General features: G+C 45.0%; 2 protein-coding genes across 2 annotated transcripts in view; one reads left to right on the forward strand and one right to left on the reverse strand.

The window, feature by feature from the left end:
- BCL9L (BCL9 like) overlaps positions 1 to 21,136 on the forward strand; it is a 95,178-nt gene that overhangs the window by 26,836 nt on the left and 47,206 nt on the right. The gene's annotated exons all lie outside the window — the stretch shown is intronic.
- Positions 1,554 to 4,055, reverse strand: UPK2 (uroplakin 2). The gene is made up of 5 exons (XM_072613005.1): positions 3,916 to 4,055; positions 3,143 to 3,274; positions 2,828 to 2,966; positions 2,467 to 2,537; positions 1,554 to 2,235 (listed from the first exon to the last, which is right to left on the reverse strand). The coding sequence occupies exons 1-5, from the start codon at positions 3,971 to 3,973 to the stop codon at positions 2,099 to 2,101; spliced, it is 537 nt and encodes a 178-aa protein (XP_072469106.1). The 5' UTR covers positions 3,974 to 4,055; the 3' UTR covers positions 1,554 to 2,098.

Consider the following 21,136-nt stretch of genomic DNA (forward strand, 5'->3'; position numbering starts at 1 on the left):
GCAAGCCTTGGTTTCTATTTACAATAAATGGGGCCCACTAATCCATACATAAGGTCCCTGGGGACCTTTTAATGACTTAGTTTAAAGTGTAATATTATCTGTTTTCTTGTATTTTTACTTATTTTGTTAAATATTTCCCAAATACATTTTAATCTGACTCAGCAGCACTGGGGAATATTGTGAGCTGTGCCTGGTGTATTTGATACCTTTACTCTAGAGTCATGATTAGTCAGTGCGTTCATCAGTTCTTAGAATCTAAGTTTTTTCCTTTGTAATATTGTTACTGTATAAATTGTTCTGTTCCTGATCACTTGATTCTTCTTCAGTTCGTAGACCTCTTCCAGATTTCTCTGAAACCATTTCTTTCATCATTTCTTATGGTACAACATACTCACTATCACAATTTTTCAACCATGCCTGACTTTTCAAGCACATTCTGTTTTGATCTTCTCAGATTCCCTCATCTGTAAAACAGGAGGGAGGCGGGGAGGGTAGGATCAAACTATGGTCTCTGGCAGCAGTCAATCCTAAAATGAGTCCCAAGATAAATTGATTGGATTAAGCAGAGTAAAAACTCCTTCCTAGTCATTGTCTTCTACTGTCCTCCCCTATTCCACATCCATGTATCTTTCTCTGTCTTCTATTTCTTTATTTCATTCTTCTTTGTCTACAACAGTCCTCTCCTCTCTCCTCTCCACCTAGTCATTAACCTTAAGTCTAGTATTTAATCAGGGGTTCTTAACCTGGGGTCCAGAACATCTTCTAAAAATATTTTGAGTGGGCTTGGAGGCAGGAAGGACATATTCGTGAGCTGAAGTCTAGAGTCAGACGCTAGCTTGTTTATCTCAGTTTCCTCATTTGTAAAATAAGCTGGAGAAGGAAATGGCAAACCACTCCGGTATCTCTGCCAAGAACACCCCAAATGGGGTCAGGGAGGGTTGGAAATGACTCAACAAAAACAACCTTTGTCTTCTGGGTTGCCTCTCCCCCATCCAATTTCTCTCTTCCCAGTCCTGCCTATTCTTCTAGAACCCCATTCATTCCTCCTTGGGGGTTCTTTCCCACCAGGTCCCTTGTTTCCTCTAGGTTTTACCAACCTGTGCTTCTCTTTCCTCAGACTTCCCATGCCCCAAAGTTCAGGCTTGGGGGCTCTCATGGACCTGTCTGACAACCTAATTTAACTGCCCTTCATTACTGAGCTCAGCCTAAGGATCAGGACATTTGGGTTTTTGAACCCCCAAAACTTTGAACATAGGAATCATTCAGTTTAATAACTTTTGGAGGGAGGGCAATCAGGGTTAAGTGACTCGAGTCTGAGGCCAATTTGAACTCAGATCCTCCTGATTCCACTGTACCACCTAGCTACCTCTCAAACTAATAACTTTTTAAACGTTGAATTGAGGTTGATGGGGAGGAAGAAACCTGAAGGAAGAGCCTGGGAGTTGGTGTTGTTGTGGTTGTAGCTGCTGTTCACCAGGTGGGAAAAGCTCTGCTGCTTCTAGTGTTCTGCATTTAAGTAAAAGAACTGAAAAAGGAGACTTAGGAGACAGAGGCAGCATCCATACTTTATTACAGGAAATCAGCTGAGGAGGAAGGTGGACAGGTGGTCATGATCTGGGAAGGGAGTACTGGAAGGAGAGGGGGTGGGGAGGGGCTGCAGAGAAGTATGGGAGCGGGAAGGTCTAGGGAGGACTACAAGTGTGAGACTCATTTCTTTGACAATTCTAAGATTTTATTGGAAGATTGGGGTAGATGGGGAAGGATCTCGGGATAGGGGTGGGGGATTTAGTAGATTGTAAACTCCTTGGGGTTTATCTAAACTTTCCATCCCCCGACCTCTTTAGTTCCGGGCTTGGCTTGATTTTGACCTCAGTGAATGAGAGACCAATTGAATGGAGGAGTGTGGGGGAGGGGGAGAGAGATCCAGGGGAGAAAAGTCAATGTGGCAGGGTGAGGTGCAGCTGAACCGAGGGCAGGGGGCATGAGGAAGGGTTGGGAGGGAGGACTGGGTCCCTGGGAGTAGAACCTCTAGCTCCCAGGCAATGAGTGAACGCTGCTCCATCTCTGTCTCCAAGGAGTACCAGTCTCGCTCAGAGCCTCATTTTCGGGCGCCCAGGGCCAGAGCAACAATGAAACCCATGACCAGCAGGAACATGGCCACAGACAGCAGCACTGTGATGACTATCATGCCCCCGGTGCGAGCCATGCTCAGCCCCAAAGTCTCCACTTTCCTGCCTGTCAGGGTTAAATGAAATAATGTATAGAAACTGTTGCAAAGCTGAACTCAATACATTTTCCTTTGTGGGATGATGAGAGAGAGATTTAGAGGCTGAAGGGAGGGGGCAGGTGTATGTGGATTTCCCCTGCTGGAGCTCTCTGTCCAGTCCTAAGACCTGGGAGGTGTCTGCGGCTGCACACCAGAGTGAGGCACATGACAGGGGGTTCAGCTTGGGAGAGGTTACTCACGAGGCAATGTGGCCATCCGGACTCTGTTACTGTGTTCTACAGCATTTCCTTTCTCCACGGAGTAGGAGACACTTGGAGGGAAAGGGGAATTTGAGGAAGAAGGAACTCAGGAGGAGGGGAACCTAAGTCCTAGCTGTTCCTCTTAGACGTCTCTCTGTTCAAAGATCCCTTCTCTGATCTGTGCCCAGTCTCTGGACTCTCCTCCAACAACAGCCTTTCCAACAGTGCCCTCCTTCCTCCAGAGCTTGCTCGCTCCCCAAGAGGTATCCATCCTGCCTACTTCCTATAGAAAAACACCATTCCTCTTTCTACCCCTTACTTTCCCCTACTGGTGCTTGCTTCTCCCAGGTAGTCCACCTACAAGTAGCTGGTGCCAGGTACCAGGTTGGTGACTTGGTAGGCACTGAGTCGGGTGACGGTGAAGCTGCTGCTGCTGTGTACCACATTCACCAGGTCCCTTTGCCCTCGGCAGGGGGTTACAGTAAAGTTGTGTGTTACTCCTGGGCAGGAAGAGGGGATAAAAGGGGTGGAATTAAGTTGGGAGACAGGGGTGAAGTGGGATGGGGATAGGATACTCCTGGGGAAAGGATAGGAACAAAGGAAGGGAAGGGAGTACCCAGGGTAAGGAAAGACTGGGGGTTAGGATGAAGTATTCAAGAGAAGGAGGGACCCAAACCTTTGGTTTCATTGACTCTTCTGACAGTCAGAGAGGCTTTGCCCCCTGTGAGGTGGCAGGGGGGTAAGGCAACTAGAAGGCTCTCTGCCAGGGCTGGGGACAGTAGACCAGGGAGACTGGAGATGTTGAATTCTGTAGAAAGGCAGAGAAAGGAAGGCTTGATGGAGAAACTGAGACTTTAAGGATAACCCCAACAAAAGACTCTAAACTATGTTACACAGCCCAGGCCTTGTTCTCCAAACCTCCCTTGACTATACTTCAAAGGAACTAAGGGTCTGGCTTCCATCCTTGACACTGGCATTCTTTCACAGAATTGTAATGGACAGAGCCCCTGGAAGCAGAGAGCATCCAGCCAGTGCCCACCTGACCACCAGATGGCAGACTTGGGCCACTCTGACAGGGGAAACAGACTGAGAAGGCACAGCAGGTATTGGGATTTAACCCTAGGGATACAGAACATAAGGTGTAGAACAGAATTCTGGACCTGCCAGCTCTAGATCCTCCCTGTTTCTCCCATCCTCCCCTTCTAGTTTGAAGAGGACTATGGGAGTGCTCACTATCACTGGACTAGTACCTGGATGCCCAGCACCCTCATATCCTCTCAGTACTTCCTATCCATCTCCTTCCTACCAATGCCAATGCGACTTCAGAACATCTCTGAAAGCAGGGTATCTCCAGCCCCACCCTACATGAAATATAGAGCCATCTCCCCTGAGCCAGTTTTCCCAATTCCTACCCCCTCCAACCCAAATCGGGGCAGGGTGAACCAAGACCTGCAGCCTCAAGATCCAGCAGCACCAGTAGAAGCAGGGCTGGCATCTGAAACAACATGGTGAAAGGGCTGGGATCTGGCAGTCAGTCAATGGAGGTTTGTCCCCGAGGCATGTGCTGCTCAGTCCCTGGGGTGGCTGATTTTGTCTGAGTGATGGGAGGGGCCAGAGGGGGAATCTCACCTAACCTGCCCCCTCTGCCCCAAGAGCCTGCAGGGGCCCCTGGACTGGTTTTTCTGGAAGAGGAACAGGCCCTGAGGACCTGAAAGGATGGGGGAGGACTCCCCAGCTCCTGGCAATGATTTACAAAGGCTCAGGGTTGGAAGGGACCTCAGAGGACTTCTAATCCAACCTTTTTCTGGTCATCCAGCCTCCAGGGTCACAAAGACCTCTCTCTGGTGATGACCATTGCCCCCTTCCACTACCCCTTGTGGGCTCAGCTATGGGGTAGGTGACTCCTAAGCAGCTAGGTGGTATAGTGGACTTAGCCGGGAAGGACTGAGTTTGAATCCTGACCAGTCACTTACTAGGCTGTGATTAAGTGATGAAGACTCTTTACCTGATTCAATTTCTGCGTCTGTAAAATGATGAAAACAGCAGCGATTCACAGCGATGTGAATATCAAATGAGATAATATACGTAAAGTATTCTGCAACCCTTGAAGCTCTGTAGAAATGCTAGCTCTTATTCAAGCTGGTAGTGAGAATGGAATGACTAAAGGATCCATCTATGTTCCTTTCCTTCTCTTGTCTTTCCCCTGGAGTCTGATTCCTCCTAAGTGTAGTCTCACATATGTGGGGACTGCAGAAGTGTCTGCCCATGAAATCAGGCACTTGTATGTGTCTCCTCAGGACCTGGCATGTTCATGCTGATTTGGGTCCCTAGGGCTGTGGGTGTTTTTATGTGCCCAGGACATCAGGCATGTTGGAACGAGTTCCAGTGTTCCCAGGTGCCTCAGTACTATTAAACTCAGGGAGATAGGAATAGGGTTCCTTGGGGACCCCTGAAATAGGCACAGAAGAATCTGGGCAGGGCCACAGTAGACAGAAAAGTGAGACAAAGAACCTAGAGGAGAAGCCAAACATGCCCAGCTGAAGTGGCATGACCAGGTCTGTGCCATCCCCTGGACTGGAGTGTAATGGAGCTTTCTCTGAGAGGCAGATTGACTGACTCTGGGAGCCCCATTCCCTCTTCCTTCCATGGCTCCCCACTCCCACCTCTTTTCACAGCCCCTTGAGAGTGAAAGGAGAAAGTGGCCAGGTTGGGCTGTTCAAGCTGCCTGTGACTCCTGGATTGAGTGGAAGGGGAAGGAATGTGTGTGGGGGGGAACAGGAAGGGACACTGATTCTAGGCAGGCATTATGGTGAAGATGTCCTTTGGAGCAACTTGAGAGATGGAAGGAAAGCCTGTTCTGTACAGTCAGTTATTTTTAAAAATTGATTTGCATATGGAAGAGAGAAAGACCCCACAGGAGGGGGCAGCCATTCTGTCCAAACTCCTCCATTCTTTGCTCCATTTCAGGGCTGAAGGGAAGGAGTATAGGTCTAAAAGTTGGCTCAGGAAGCCCCTCCCAGAGATCTTTGCTTTAAGAGATGCCACAGAAGATCCCAGGCAGAGGCCCCACATGTACCTCCTTTCGACAGTGGGTGGGGGATGATCCATTCCTCTCCATTACCTACCCCTCACCCCAGCTTCTCCACCCCCACAGACTTTCCCAGGAATCTTTCCCCAGTAATGCTGCTTTCAGTCAAGGTGGTAACTGTCCAGTAACAATGTAACTGTGGGAGAGCTCTCTGGGGGAGAGGGAGGGGAAAGGGAGACAAAAGAATGGTGCCAACATTTAAAATAAGGAGTGTCAGACTCCAAGATTGTAGGACAGCTTGGAGCTTGGTGCTGTTTAGAAAGCAGAACTTTGAAGTAAGGAAGAACTGGCTTCAGACCTGCTTTCTGCCACTTACTCTGACCACATGGTGACAGTTTCTCTGAGTGTCATTTCACCACTATAAAATGGGGATCACAGTACCCAACTTATTGGGTTGTTGTAGAGCTTAAAGGGGACAGTGGAAAGTGCTTTGAAAACTTTAAAGTAACGCCCGGTACTTGGATTTCCCTATGAGAGAGCAGGCATCTTCTGTCTCTTACAGGGTTTGGAGGAGGACGCCTCCCAAGGTCTCCAGGTATGCACATTAAGATGCAGCAGTCTCTAGGTACAGCACCCAGATCACAGCTCATTGGCTCTAGAGACAGGGACACTCCCAGAAAAAATCTAAATTGTTTTTGTAGCCTTTTACCTACTTGTGTGCTCTTTGGTACCATTCCAAGTCTTCCTCCTTTCCCCCAGAGGAACTTGTAGGGTCATACATGTAGTATATAGAGTTTGAGAGGCAGTATGGTATGGTGTAAAAAAAACAAAACAAAACCAACTGGATATTTTATTTTGTTTATTTTTTTCGTTGGTGTAGAAGAGGAGAGAGGAAGAAAAAATACTTTTTTTGTTCATTGAAACAAAATTTAACTTAAGAAAATTTTTTAAAGACCTCTATTTGGAGCTAAGGACCTACATTTGAAACCTGGCTCTGCTGCTTTACCTGTGTGATCTGGGGCAAAGTTCCTCTAACCTCTCAAGGCCTTGTTTTTCTCATCTGTAAAATGGGATGGGGAAGAGAAAAGATTGGACTGAATCATCTCTGAGGTCCCTTTCAGGTCCTAATCACTGAGTTGGTCAGGAGGGAAAGGACAGGACTCAGCCCTGCCCAGGGAGCAGGACAGGGATCCCTGAACCATCCTTTTGTCTTGAGAATCAAGGAACTTGATGTAAGGTAGGGGAGTGTACAGATGACTGTGACAGAGCTGGAAGAGGGGCGGGGTAAGGCACGAAGAGACATCCTAGAAGTACATTCTGTAAGGCTGAGGTCCAGGGTTCTGTAGTGCCAGTGGAAGGGGGATTAAGGGGCTGGACATAGATGAGAAGGTTGGGTTGCTATGAATTCCTTCTTCTACCATCTCTTTAAGTGCTCTGAACCTTTCTTTTTTCTTCTAGGTCCTGTTTCAAATACATGTACTCATTTCATGTAGTTGGTGAAGTGGATAGAGCACTGGGCCAGCAATCAGGAAGACCCAAGTTCAAATCCAGTCTCAGACACTTAGTAGCTGTGTGATGCTAGGCAAGTCACTTAACCAGTTTTTGCCTCAGTTTTCTCATTTGTAAAATGAGGATAATAATGACACTTGCCTTAAAGGCTTGTTGCAAGGATTAAATGACACAATATTTGTAAAGTGCTAGTAGGCACTTAAGAAATGTTTATTTCTCTCTCTCTTTTCTTTCTATTCTCCCTCCCTTCCTTCTTTCCTTCCCCTTCTTTCCTCCTTTTTTCTTTCCTCCTTCCCCTTCTCTCTTCCTCCTTTCACTTCCTTCCTTTCTCCTTCCCCCTACCTCCTTTCCTCTCTTTCTCCATTCCTTTCTCTTTCTCCCCCTCCTTTCCTCCTTCCTTCCTTCCTTTCTTCCTTCCTTCCTTCCTTCCTTTTTTCTTACGTACATCAGACACACCCAAAACTTCAATTAACTAGTAGTTTGGCAAAATCTGGGGCCAGAGTGACTGTCAGCTCAGGGTTCTCATATACTGAGAAGGGGGAGAAGGACCCTAGGAGCTCAATGTAACTAGCCCCCACAGTGACAATTGCTGTCCATGATAAGTTCAGTATGTCCCCTCCCCCTGCCCCCCAAGGTGATCCTGAAACAGTAACCAGTCACTGTCTGATGACCCTTGAGAAACAGGAGAAACCCATGATAACCAATGCACAGAGTGGCTACCAACTACTTCTTGAACTGTCTCCCTTCTTGATTCAGTCTCCCTCCTTCTCAAAGCCACGCCTAGAATGAACTCCCAGTCTCAAATGAGATAAAATATGTGAAATGCTTAGGAAGCCTTAAAGTACCATATCCATGCTACCTATTCTAGTACCTCTGTCTCTTTCGCCTTCCCTGATTCCCATGGATGGATGTGCCTTCTTCATCCTCAAATTACCTTGTACTGTATTTATCTCTATTTACGTTTTATCTCCCTACATACGTCATACGGTTGTTTCTTTTTTTGATTCTTTTTTCCCCTTACTATCTCCTGCCTAGCACAGTTGGTAGTGTTTAACATTTTAATCAATGACTTAGATAAAGAAGTGGACGATGTGCCTATTAAATTTGTGGATCACTCAAAGCTGGGAATAATCATTATGTTCAGTGATAGGGTCAGATTCCAAAAAGATGTGGACAGGCTGGAACATGGCACCAAATCTAAAGAGATGGAATGAGGATAACTATAAAGTCTTATACTTGGGATAAAAAAAAATCAACCTCAGTAGTACAAGATGGAGAAACATGATTAAACAGCAGTTTGCCTGAAAAATAACAATATCTGGCTATTATATAGAGCACTTTAAGGTTTATAAAGCACTTTAAATAGATGATCTCATTTCTACCTTACAACAGGTATGGTTATTTCCATTTTATAGATGGAAAAACTGAGTCTCAGAGATGTTAAGTGATTCATCCATAGTCATACAACCATTAAATAAAGTGGGATTTGGACCTAGGCCTTCTTGAATCCAAGTTCATCATTCTAGCCCACTGTATTTATGATCCCTTTTGGGTGTTTTGGTAGTCTGTAAGCTGAATATGAATATGATACATTAGCTTGATTCAATATTTTCCCCTTTTAAAAACATTTTTACAAGCATTTATAATTTCTCCCCCATTGCCCTCTTCAACTGAACAATTTTAAAAAGGAAAGGAAAAAAGATAACCCTCATAAAAATATACAGAGTCTAGAAAAGTCATTTTTTACATTGGCCATGTCTAAAAATGTATATCTCATTCTATACTTTTTAAGTCTCTCAGCTCTCAGGCAGGCGATAGGTAGCGTGCTTCTTCTCCATCCTGTGGCCTTGAGGTTTACCACTGTATTGAGCAGAGTTCTAAAGTTGTTTTTCATTATAATGTTATTGTGTAAACTGTTCTCCCTGTTCTGCTCACTTCACTATGCATCAGTTCATAAAGTTCTTCCCAGTTTCCTTTGAAATTACCCATTTTATTTCTTATAACATAATAACATCCTATTAATTTACATACCCTAATTTCTTTAGCCACTATTCTACTAGGTTAGGTGGATGCTCCCATAGTTTCCAGTTTGAGGCTATTACAAAAAGAGCTACTAGAAATACTTTTGCACATATGAATTCTTTGCTTGTTTATTTTATCTCTTTGGGACATAGGCCTAGTAATGGTACAACTGGGTTAAAGCATATCTGTAGTTTAGAGAACTTTCAGGACATGGTTCCAAACTGCTTTCCAGAATAGCTATACCAATCACAGCTCCACCAACAATGCATCAGTGCGGCTATTTTCTTGCAGCTCCTCTAATGTTTGTCACTTTCATCTTTTGTCATCTTTGCCAGTCTGATAGGTATGAAGTGGAAACGTCAGAGTTGCTTTAATTTGCATTTCTTTATTTGTGATTTGGAGCATTTTTTTCCTGTGTTGTTGATAGCCTGATTTCTTCCTTTGAAAACTCTCTGTTCACATCCTTTAACCATTTCTCTGTTGGGGAATGGCTCTTAATCTAACTCACTACTGAGAAGCACAGTGAGTATCAAGAACTAGGGAGGTGTTAACATTTCTATATTCTGTTCTGGTGAGACCACCTAGGGAGTATTATGTTCAGTTCTGGATGTCTCATTTTGGAAAGGACATATTTAAACTGGAGAACATTCAGGAAAAGGGCAACCAGTGTTTGGAAGGGCCTTGAAATCCATAGAAAACTTTCTCAAAGGAAATAGGGCTATTTAGTCCAGATGAAAAAAGGTATGGGGAGTGCTGGGGTAGGGGCTGGGGAAGATATGTTATCTATCTTCAGGTATTTGGAGTATCAAATAGAAATGAAGACTAGATTTTTGTTTGGCCCTGTGGCATAATTAAGACAGACTCAGGCTTAATATCAGGAACAATTTCCTAATCATCAGAGCTGTCCAAAGCTAAGACAGACTGCCTCAGGAGATAGTAGGTCCTCCCATTCTAGAGGGTCTTGGAGCAAAGGTTCGATAGAACTTTGAGGCTGCTAGATGGGAGTTCTTAGTCAGGTATGAGTTGAACTAGATTGTCTCTGAGGTACTATCCTACAGTGTCTCACTCCTAGTAGATATTTAATAAATGTTAAAATGAATTGAATATCTCTTAGGGCCATTTCTATTTTAAAAGAGTACCTTAGGGAAAGGTCATTGTATAACTCAGATATAAATGCTGATATTTCAGTTAGCTAAGGAGGAATTTTGGTGTAAAGCTGTCCCTGTTGGGAGGCTAGTGAGGATAGAGTTACCTACCCTCAGCTTAGCCACAAGCAAATGGGAGGAGAGATCTTATAACAACACTGACTTCTACAAATTTTGGCAAACTGCTTTCCCCACAACAACTTTGTGAAGGAGGTAAGGTAAGCAGACCATTTTGCAGATGAGAAAGCTGAGGCTCAGAATGGCTGCTTGATTCGATTACCACCACCATTTTACAGGTGGGGATACCATTGCTCACAGACCTTATGTGATTTACCCAAGGTAGAACAACTAGTGTCAGAGTTGAGGGTATTTTAGGGCTGAGACCCAAATACAGGTCTGATCGCAAATCCAGCGTCCTTTCCTCTACATCATTCTGCTTAACTGAAATGTGGCAATGGGTTGATGGGTTGAGTGCTTCTCACCTGCCTCTGATCTGGGGGAACTCAGAGCCTGGGACTGAGATGTGTGAGTGGGCTACAAATTGACTCAGGTCCTCTGAAAGGAAAAGAGGGTTTTGTGCCTTTAAGAATCCCACTCCTCATTCTCCTCCCTCCTCACTACCCCTAGCCCTCTCTGGGTTTCTGGAGGAGCAGAGACTTGGAGCTGTCTTCTCCCTGCCCTGCCGGGCTGCTCACTCGCTGCTCTAGAGGCTGTGCTTTGCGGTCTCCATGGAAACCATTAGTTGCTAAGCAACTGGAGCATCATCTGTGCTGCGCTCTCGCATCTAATTATCCCATCACAGTGGCTGAGAGGGGTTTGGGGAGCCGGGAAGAGTTGGGTGGGGGTGAGGCCAAGCAGAGGAGCCAAAGGATAACTCTTTTAATGGAACTGATGCGTTGACAAGACTGAAGTCATTTAAAGACACACAGCCTGCTCCTAGGGGGGATTCCCTGGAGTGCTTGAAATAGAACTGCATTCCTGGGGTCCCAGTCTAAGCTCCAGCCTCTGTTTAGGATCTGCTTTCCCAAATATCCATCTCTGCTCTCTCTTCCCCCTCACACCCCACCACCCCCAACCTCATCTTTTGTGTGCTTATACTGTTCTGCCAAGACTAACAGGTGAGCTATCAGATCTCTCTGGTATCCTGTCCCTTAATTTTCTTTTTTCAATTATAAGCTTTTCAGTTTTGAGAGTTGGAAGGATCCTCAGAGATCACCTAGTCCAGCCCCTTCATTTTACAAGATAAGAGAACTGAGGCCCAGAGATTCAAAGAGACTTGTCCACAATCACAAAGGGAGAAGTTACCCCTGCCCAGCTACTACAGGGAGAGAGCAAAGGCTCATTTGTATCTGATAAATTAATTGTGTGTCTGCTTGTCTTGAGGGGGAGGTGGCAGTGTCAGTTCCTGATGGGGATCATTGCCCTCCTACTGGTGAATATCATCTTTGTGTGTCCCCCAGAGTCTAGTACAATGCTTTGCCCATAATGAAAATGCTTCATATTTACCTTAGTGGTTTAAGACTTGCAAATTCTTTGAGGTAAGTTGGAAGCATTACTATCCTCATTCTATAGATGGGGAAACTGAGTCTTAGAGACTCATGGTCCTTGCCTGTCTAGGAAGTATCAGGGTCATTAGGATTCGTTTTTCCACTCTGCCTCTGTGACAGAGTCCTGTGCATCAAAAGCCTTCAAGAAATGCTTTCTTTAATAGCAGCAGCTCACATTTACTTAGTAATTTGAGGTTTATAAAGTGCCTTTCACGATAATAATAATAGCTCTCATATAATACATTAAGGTTTGCAAAGCATTTCAGATATATCACTTCATTTCATCCTCACAATGATCCTGGGAGAAAGAAACTATTATTATCCCCATTTTAAAGATGAGAAATCTAAGGATGAGAAAAGTTAAATGACTTTTCTAAAGCATCATAGCATCTGTGGCAGAATTAGAATTCAGGTCTTACTGACTTGTCCAATCCTGAATATATCGCTGGCACCACCTAGCCATGACGACCGCAGTCAGATAGGGAGGGGAAACATTATTTGCTATCTCCATTTTACAGATGAGGAAACTTGAGTCTTGGAAAGTACATGTGACTTGCCTGTGATCACACAGCTACTAAAAATTTCTACCAGGATTTAAAACAAGGCTCCTGACTTGAAATAAAAGTGTTCTTTCCACTCTAGCAAGGAATTGATAGAATATTTTTTACTTTGAGTAAATTACTTCAGTTTCCTGAGTCTTAGTTTCTCCCTTGATAAAATGGTGAGGATTGTAAAATGTGAAAGTATTTCTGGACATATTGCTATCAGAACGTGAAAGGTTATTATCACTACTACGTTCTAATGATAGGAAAGGGGAAAGCAAGGGACATTTATTTCTCTGGACCTTAGTTTTCTAATTTGTAAAATTAGGAGGTTAGACTAAGTGGTCTCTGAAGATGCATGTGCTTATGATGGGAGTGTGTGGAAATAACGGACAACTTGCCAGTGTCAGGCATAATCTTGTAACATTGATCCAGGACACAGTGTTGGTCAGTCTGCAGGGACCAGGGGAAGTACTTCCCCTAGTCCCTGTAGAGATTTCTTCCTCTGGGGACTAGTAGAGATCATGGGATCATCTGATGCCCCATGACTCAGTTTCCCTTGCTTTCTGATGGAAGGGATCCAAGTTTAAAGTTTTCTCCAAACTAAAGGTTCCCTGATGTCTTGCCTTCCCAAGTCCCACTAGGTTCCTCCCCTTGTATTAGGTTTGGGATGTGGGGTGGGGACAACAGGTTCCCAAAGAAAAATTGTGAAGCCTGTTCTTAGAAACGTAAGAACCAGACTGAGATTAACGACAACAACAATAATCGCTCACATGTATTGACATTCTCATAATTTCATGTTAGAAGCAGCTAGGTGGTGCAGTGGGTAGAACTCTAGGATAGGCCTAGACTCTGGAAGAACTGAGTTCAAACATAGCTTCACATACTTCCTGGCTGTGTGACTATGGACAAGTCCCTTAATCTCTGTTTACCTCAGTTTTCTCAGTTGTCAAACAGGGATAATGGAACTTGCCTTGCAGGATTGTTGTGAGGGTTAAATAATGTATTTGTAAAGCACTTTTCACAGAGTCTGGCATGTAGTAGATGCTATATAAAACTTATCCCTTCTGCTCTTCCTCTTTCACCTCACAGTAACACCTGTGAAATAGAAGATACAGAAATTGTTACCCCCATTTTCCAACTGTTAAAAACTAAGGCTCTTCTCATAGAGTTAGAAGGGTCATCTAATCAAACCTTCTCACTTTTCAGATGAGGATACTGAGTCCTGAATTAGAAGAGTCATTGAAAAGGGGCAGAGGTCTCAAATGTGTGGTCTTAGAATATTCAGACACTCGTAAGAAATGATGAGCAGGATGCTTTTAGAAAAACCTGGAAAGACTTACATGAACTGATACAAAGTGAAGTGAGCAGAACCAGGAGAACATTGTACACAGGAACAGCAATATTTTAAGATGATCAGCTGTGAAATGACTTAGGTATTCTCAGCAATACAAAGATCCAACACAATTCTGAAGGACCTATGATGAAAATTGCTATCCACCTCCATGGAAAGAACTGATAGAATCTGAATGCAGATCAGGGCATACTGGGTTTTTTTTTTTACTTTCTTTTCACAACGTGACTAATATAGAAATATATTTGCATGACTTTACATGTATCACCTTTATCAAATTACTCACCTTCTCAATGAGGAAGGAGGGGAGGAAGGATGAAGAGAATTTGGAAGTCAGAATTGTAAAGAAAACAAAGATTAAAAATTGTTTTTATAAGTAAAAAATGTTCATTAAAAAAATTCAGGCACTCCTCAATCATAGGCCTACATGAAATGTTTTTACCTCTTTTTCTTTTTTTTTTTTTGCCTATTCTTGGTTCAGAGAGACTGAGAGATTCATGGGGAGAGACTAGGATTAACCCCACTTGTGCTGTCCTGTTCTAGGGAGAAAGAACTAGAGCCAGAACCCCTGACTTTGACCCCCAAAGAGTATTTGGGGTCAAGAAGTCCGAGCCTCAAATCCTAACTCAGCAACTTTTTTTCGTTCAATTGTGTCCAACTTTTTGTGACCCCATGTGGGGTTTTCTTGGCAAAGATACTGGAGTGATTTGCCATTTCCCTCTGAAGCTCATTTTACAGAGGAGGAAGATAAACCAAACAGAGTGAAGTGACTTGATCAGGGTCACACAGCTAGGTGCAAGAAGGGGAGAGGCAAGATATAAGGGCCTGGGCAGTGTAGGTCAGGAATGTCAAATACACACAGTCCTGACCTGTTTGGATAATTTGGAACCAAGTGTTCCTAGCTACACACCTCAGTTCAGGGCTTTAGCTTTATCTTCCATTTCACATGGAATTCCTGTGGGAGCATGGAGACGATAGATGATGACAGACCATGGGAACGTAGGTCTAGAAGTTGAGGGACTTCTGATGCCACCTAATCCAACCTCTTCATTTGACAGATGAGGAAAACTCTAAGGTCCATAGAGGATAAATGAATTATCCAAGGTCATCCAGTAAGGTAGTATGTAACAGAACTCATATTTGAACTCAAGTCCTTATGTTAAACTAAACTCAGCACTCTTTCTACTGAAACAGGATGCTTCCCTTGAGATTTTTATGTGGACTAAGGTTCCAGGTTGGGAGAAGGAAGGGGAGGAGGGGAGACATGGTCAGAGTAGAAGTATACACTGGGGGAGAAGACTGGGTAGGAATGGGCTGATGGACGGACAGGATTAAGGGAGACAGAGGTAATGGGGTTGCATGTCTGAGGGGACAGCGCCAAGGGAGAAGGAGCTTGGGGCTTGTGGAGGTGAGTCCAGTAAAGGTGATGGATACGTTTGGAAGCAAGGGAGGATCGGTTCTTCCTATGCGCTCCCCCATCCCACCCCAGTTACTGTTCCGCATTCATCTGAGGCCAGCAGAGATAGGGTAGCACCCCCCTTGCCCCTTTCCCTAGAGTCCTGCTTGACCTCCCTCCCCATCAGTTAGTGCTTCGCTAGCTTCTCTGTAGGAGGGGAGGGGAGGAACCCAATGGGGATGAAGGGGGCGGGGTGTTCTAAGAAGTCCGGTCGTGCATGTAGGAGAAGGTGTGAATCAGAGGCGGCAGGAGTAGTGAGCTGACTGCTAATGAGCCTGCTGTCCATGCCTGCAGAGGAGAAAGCCCATCCTTCCCTTACCCCTATCTCTATCCCTATCCCTGTCCCAAGAGGTTTGGGAAAGAATAGTTGTGCTTGCAGAGGCCACAGAGGGTCTCAGACCTGCCCTCCCCCCCAGCACTATCGTGGATGACCTAATCCCAGGCATCCCTCCCTCACAGTGCTCAGTGAAGCAAAGGTGCAGTCCCAAGTCATCTCTGGGCTAGCTTGCCACCCCCTACAGAATGTACGAGCTCCAAATCTAGTTTGTTGGGAACAAGAGTTCCCTGTGGGGGATTGGGAATAGCAGGAAAAACCTAATGGGTCAAGTTTAGATCACAACCTTCTTCCCCCGCCCCCCACCACCACCACCACCAAGAGGGAAAGGAGAGTGCAGAGTTTGAAGCAAGGTTCCCTCGGCTCTACTTGGCTGCCCCTGCTGATGCCCCTAACTCTGATTGCCTGTCTCCCTTGAGCCCTGTTTGATATGCACATCAGACATCAGTGCCCTTTGCAAATCTGCTATTTGTACAGAGGATTGAGGTAGGAGAGAGGAAGGACGGGAAGGCAGAAGAGAAGAAATATAAAGACCCCTCCCCTTTTGTCTCCTCCCTTCCCTGCCCTCCTCTTTTCCTTCGGGTCCCTATGATCTCTTCCTGCAAGGACCAGGACCCTAATGCCAAATACCAACCCACAGTTCCAGCCTGGGGAAGCCAGCTCCTTAGACACAGCCCAGGTATCCATCCAAAGACATATACACAATCTTTAGTCCCTGATACTTGTGTCCTATCTCCAGTCTGTGTAACAGGAAGTTTCTCCTTAGACTCTCCAAGCTCATGGTCTCAGAGACTTCAGAGCAAGATGCATGGCCAGGAACCGGATTGAGAGTGCAAAGGTATGGAGACAGTCCTAAGAAAGGAAAGAGACTGGTACTAACTCCACCTGTCCTGTCCTGTTCTATCCTGTCCTAGGGAGAAAGGACTACCACCAGCTTCCCTTGGCTCTGACCCTTAACTCCAAAGACCCTTAACTGACTTATTGTCTTGGAAACTCCCCACCCAGCCGACCTCTGGGAAATACCTAGAAGCAGTGGAACTCGGTTTTGGTGTGGGCTTTGGGGAGAAGGGGAATGACAGCCAGGGGTCTTCTCCTCCTTTACTGGTTTAAGGTACCCATAAGTGGTATCCAAGGAAGCCTGGGAAGATGAAGCAACATTAATAGAGGGATGAGGAGTTAGGGATGAGGATGACTTTAATTCTTGAAAATTCTCACTTGAGAAAGGACTTAGGCAATAAAGGGAAAGGAGCCTGGAAATGGCAAAAAAAAAAAAAAAAAAAAAAAAGCAGGTAGGGCTCTTGCCCCAACCCCAAGCCCTGGAAGTGGCTTCTTTGGAACCTGAGCTGTCTGTGCTCCTTGTTCAGCTTCCTCTTGGAGGTGCCAGGAGAGGAAGGGGAAAGAGTCACTGAGCAGCTGCCTGGTGGCTCAGACTCCTGGGAGCATGTCCACCCTGGCAGGTTTGGGAAAAGTAGAAAAGAGTCTGGGGTTGTGCCAGGGAGACTGAGAGGAAGGCTGCCTCTATGTCTGCTCAGGAGAAGTGCTCTATGAAACACCCCCTTCATCCGCCCCCCCCCCCCCCATAATCCGATTTATACTCCTACTCCCTCCTCTGGACCCATCACCATGGCAACAGTTTTCTCAGCTGCACTTCATCAGTTTCCTAGAGAAATTTCTTCCTTCTTCCCTCTCCTCCCTCTCTCTCTCTCTCTCTCTCTCTCTCTCTCTCTCTCTCTCTCTCTCTCTCTCTCTCTCTCTCTCTCCTCTCCCCCCCTTCCCTCCTTCTGTCTCTTTGTTTCTCTCTGTGTGTCTCTCTCCCTTCTCTCTCCCTCTTATTTTCTCTCCCTCTCTTTCCCTCCTTCCCTCCTTCTGTCTCTTTATTTCTCTCTGTATGTCTCTCTCCCTTCTCTCTCCCTCTCATTCTTCCTCTCCCTCTTATTCTCTCTCCCTCCTCTCTTCCTCTTCCTTTCTCTCTTTCTCTCTCCCTTCTTCCCTCCTGTCTCTTTGTTTCTCTCTCTCTCTCTCTGATTCTCTCCCTTCTCTCTCCCTCTCATTCTCTCACTCCCTCCCATTCTCTCTCTTTCCCTCACACCCTCTCTCTCCCTCCTTCCCTCTGTTTCTCTTTCTCTTTTGCTCTTTCTTGTTCTTTCTTCCCTATCCCTTTTAAACATCTCCTTCTGTCTCTATTTCGATTGATTTTTCCGTAGCTCCCTCCTTGTTGCTCCTCCTCCTCCACCTTTTTCTCCACATGGAGGCTGTAGAGCAATGACTGCCCCTTGAGATGGGATTGTGGTAGGGGTGATAGGGGGTGGGAGAACCTGGGCCTTGGGACCAGCTGGGACACTGGCCCTGCAGATGGAAACCCCCAGGAGCTGTCAGTTTGTCTCAGTTTTCTGCTTCTCTATGCCCTGTTGGCTGCCTCCCTGCTCCTGGTACATAGCAGTCCCCAGATGCCCTTTGGGAGGGCCCAACCCCATGGCTTTTACTATGTTCTCCCAGCCAGCTCAGAGCTGGGGAATCTGGGCAAGACCAAAAAAGGGTTTGTGCTTCTGGTTGGTCCTGAGAGAGAAACAGAGCCCTGATGAAACAGGGGCTGAGTACAGCTGTGGTCTCTAAACTTTGAACAAGGATGCTGGGATGTGGAAATGAAAGGATAAAAGGCCTCTCTAACCAACACAGCCCTGAATCAGTAGAAGAGGATGCCAGCCTTGGGAGGAGAGAGACAAACTAGTACCCTCTCTCTCCCTAAAGTCAGAAATCAGTCAATGAAAATTACATGAGCGAATCTTCAGAGGGAATCAAAATCTGTTTCCCTCCATGGCTCCTTATCTCCCTCCCCTGCATGACTGTGAGTATCTCCAAAGATTATCCTAGTCCCTTTTTTGTCCCTCTGTTATCTTCAATTATCATCATTTTGAGGATGGGTCTCATAGCTTTAATTCCAGCCCTAACCTCTCTTCCCTGCTTTTTAAAGGCAATTGGGGTTAAGTGACTTGCTTAGGGTCACACAGCTAGTAAGTGTCTGAGGTCAAATTTGAACTCAAGTTCTCCTGACTTCAAGGCCAGTGCTCTGTCCACTGGGCCATGTAGCTACCCCTCAGTCCTAACCTCTCTTGATCCTCTAATCTTGTGACTCAGTTTAATTCAAGAAACATGAATTAGTTGCTGTTAATAGCATTGTGCTAGGCACTGGATGACATACATAATTTCAATGTGTCTTTTCCCTCAAGGATCTATCTTGTCTCTATCTGACTATTATATATTTCCTTTCGGACATCCCACCCTTGCCTCAAGCTTATCTTCTATTTAAACTTTAAAAAAATATTACTTCATCACTATCTTTTGTTTTTATATCACCTTCATTTCTGAGTATACGACTCCCTGACCTGCCCAGTGAACCATCTCTTGTAACCAAGATTAATAAAGAAAAAATAATCAGTTCAGCAAAACCAACCAACAAGTCAGCTTGCAACATGTGGCATTCAGGCTTTCTCTCCTCTGTAAAGGGGGATGAAAGGGCATTTCCTCAACTCTTCTCAAGTTTGTCTTCTCAAACCAAAGTCGTCATTCTCCCTCCCAACCCCCAACCTCACTCTCAGTCACACCAGGTCCCCTTCCCAGCTTCACCGTATCTATCAATGACAACACCCTTCCAGCCTCAACCTCCCAACCTTAAAACCTTGGCGTCATCTTTGATGCCTCACTGTCCTCCATCCATTCTATGGGATTAGTCGTTAAGTTTTGGGGGTTCATCCTTTGAAATGTCTGCTATCTATTCCTTCCTCTCCATACCCATTGTTGCTAGTCTAGGCCAAGTCTTCATCATTTCCAGCGTAGATTACTTCAAGGGCCTTTTGGCAAGTCACCTTGCTTCCCATCTCCTCTCAAAGTCATCTTCCATGCAGGTGTCAGATTAAATCTATTTTCATCATGACACTCAAAAACTTTGAATGGATCCCTTTTTCCTAGATGACTGGCTACCCGGGTCTTTCTTGATCTGGTTCTGCCTTACTTGCCTGATCTTATTTCTTTCTACTCATTAGCATATGCCCTCTGCTTTAGACAGGCCAAGCTTCTATTTCCCCTAAGATGTTGTGCCATCTTCCTGCCAGTCTGAATAGCCTTCTATATACAGGCAATGTGGCTTAGGAGATAGAATTCTGAGCTAGAAGTAAGGAGGACTGGGCTTTCAATTCACTTCAGACACTAGCCGTGTGGCTCTGGGCAACTCATTTAACTTATCTTAGCCTCAGTTTCCTCATCTGTAAAATGGAGAAAATAATACCCATCTCACAAGGTTGTTGTAAGGTCCAGATGAGACAATGTATGTAGTGTTATGAAAACGTGAGTCATTATTTTGAATAAATGTTTATTAAATTGTGCATATTCCTTTCACCATACTTTCCCATTACCCCTCTATCAAAATTGCAGCTATCCTTTAAATCCCCCCTTCTCCATAAAGTCTTCCCTGACCCCTGGCAACCCCAACCTTCATTAATAGTCACTCATTCAGCATCTATTAAGCACCCATTACATACTAGGCATTGTGCTAAGCGCTGGGGATACAAAAAGTGTCAAAAAACCCAAACAAACAAAAAACCCAAACCAGTCGCTGTTCTCAATAAACTCACACTTTAACAGGGGAGTGTAACAGCACAAAGTGTATTGTTCCAGTCATATCTGACCCCGACTGGGGTTTTCTTAGCAAAGATACTGAAGCAGGTTGCCATTTCCTTCTCCAACTCATTTTACAGATGAGGAAACTGGGACAAACAGGGTGAGGTGACTTGCTCAAGGTCACACAGCTAGTAAGCGTGTGAGGCTGGATTTGAACTCAGGAAGATGAGTCTTCCTGTCTCTAGGCTTGGCACCCTATCCACTGTGCCACCTCGCTGCCCCACAACAAATAGAAGAAAGATAATATCATTAATGTGGTTTAGGAAAGCCTTCTCATAGAAGGCAGGATTTTAGTTGAGACTTGAAGGAAGCCAGGGGAGCCAGAAGGTAGAGAGAATGATAAGATTCCAGGCATGGGCAACAGCCAGAGAAAATGCTCAGAGTCTAGAGATGTAGGGTCTTGTTCAAGGAGCAGTACAGAGACCAGTGTCACTGGATTGCAGAGTACATGATGGGGCTTGTAAGGTATAACAAGGTAGATAGATCCAAGTTGTAAAGGCCTTTGAATGCCAAACGTAGAATTTTATATTTCTAGTATATGAGAATGTCAGAAGAACTGGAAGGGAACTTACAAATCATTCGAGTTCCATCTTTTACCTTTTCTTGACATCTACATGACTTCAATCACTTCTTTGAGATTTGAAAAGGTTACACTGAGGGGAATGATCTCTATTATGCAGATGATAAGCCTTGATATCAATTTCATTATTTGTTGTGACTTAAAAAGGTCATTAGGGGCAGCTAGGTATTACAGTGGATAGAGCCCCTGCTTTGGAGTCAGAAGAACCTGAGTTCAAGTCTTGCCTCAGACACTTACTAGTTGTGTGACCCTGAGCAAGTGACTTCAACCTGATTGCCTAAAAAAAGAAAGAAAGAAAAAGAAAGGTCAACATCTGGCAGTCAATATTCTAGTACTGAGTGTGTCTAAATTTAAATCATCTGGTCCTTAGGAACAATACACCCCTAATCTTGGCCCATACTGGAAGCCTGTTGAACTTGGTAAAGTCTGCTAGAACTTAGGGTTCCATTGGTGTATAACCTTCCAGAGTCTGGGATCAC

This window comes from Notamacropus eugenii, chromosome 5 (assembly GCF_028372415.1).
Source record: "Notamacropus eugenii isolate mMacEug1 chromosome 5, mMacEug1.pri_v2, whole genome shotgun sequence".
Lineage (NCBI taxonomy): Eukaryota > Metazoa > Chordata > Mammalia > Diprotodontia > Macropodidae > Notamacropus > Notamacropus eugenii.

Bases quoted from the DNA above. Each gene is read 5' to 3' on its own strand.
- UPK2 (XM_072613005.1), bottom strand. From the start codon at position 3,973: ATGTTGTTTCAGATGCCAGCCCTGCTTCTACTGGTGCTGCTGGATCTT. The intron at 2,967-3,142 runs GTTTGGGTCCCT...CTTCCTGCCCAG, and splicing joins AAGAGTCAATGAAACCAAAG to GAGTAACACACAACTTTACT. The intron at 2,236-2,466 runs GTGAGTAACCTC...TAACCCTGACAG, and splicing joins CCGGATGGCCACATTGCCTC to GCAGGAAAGTGGAGACTTTG.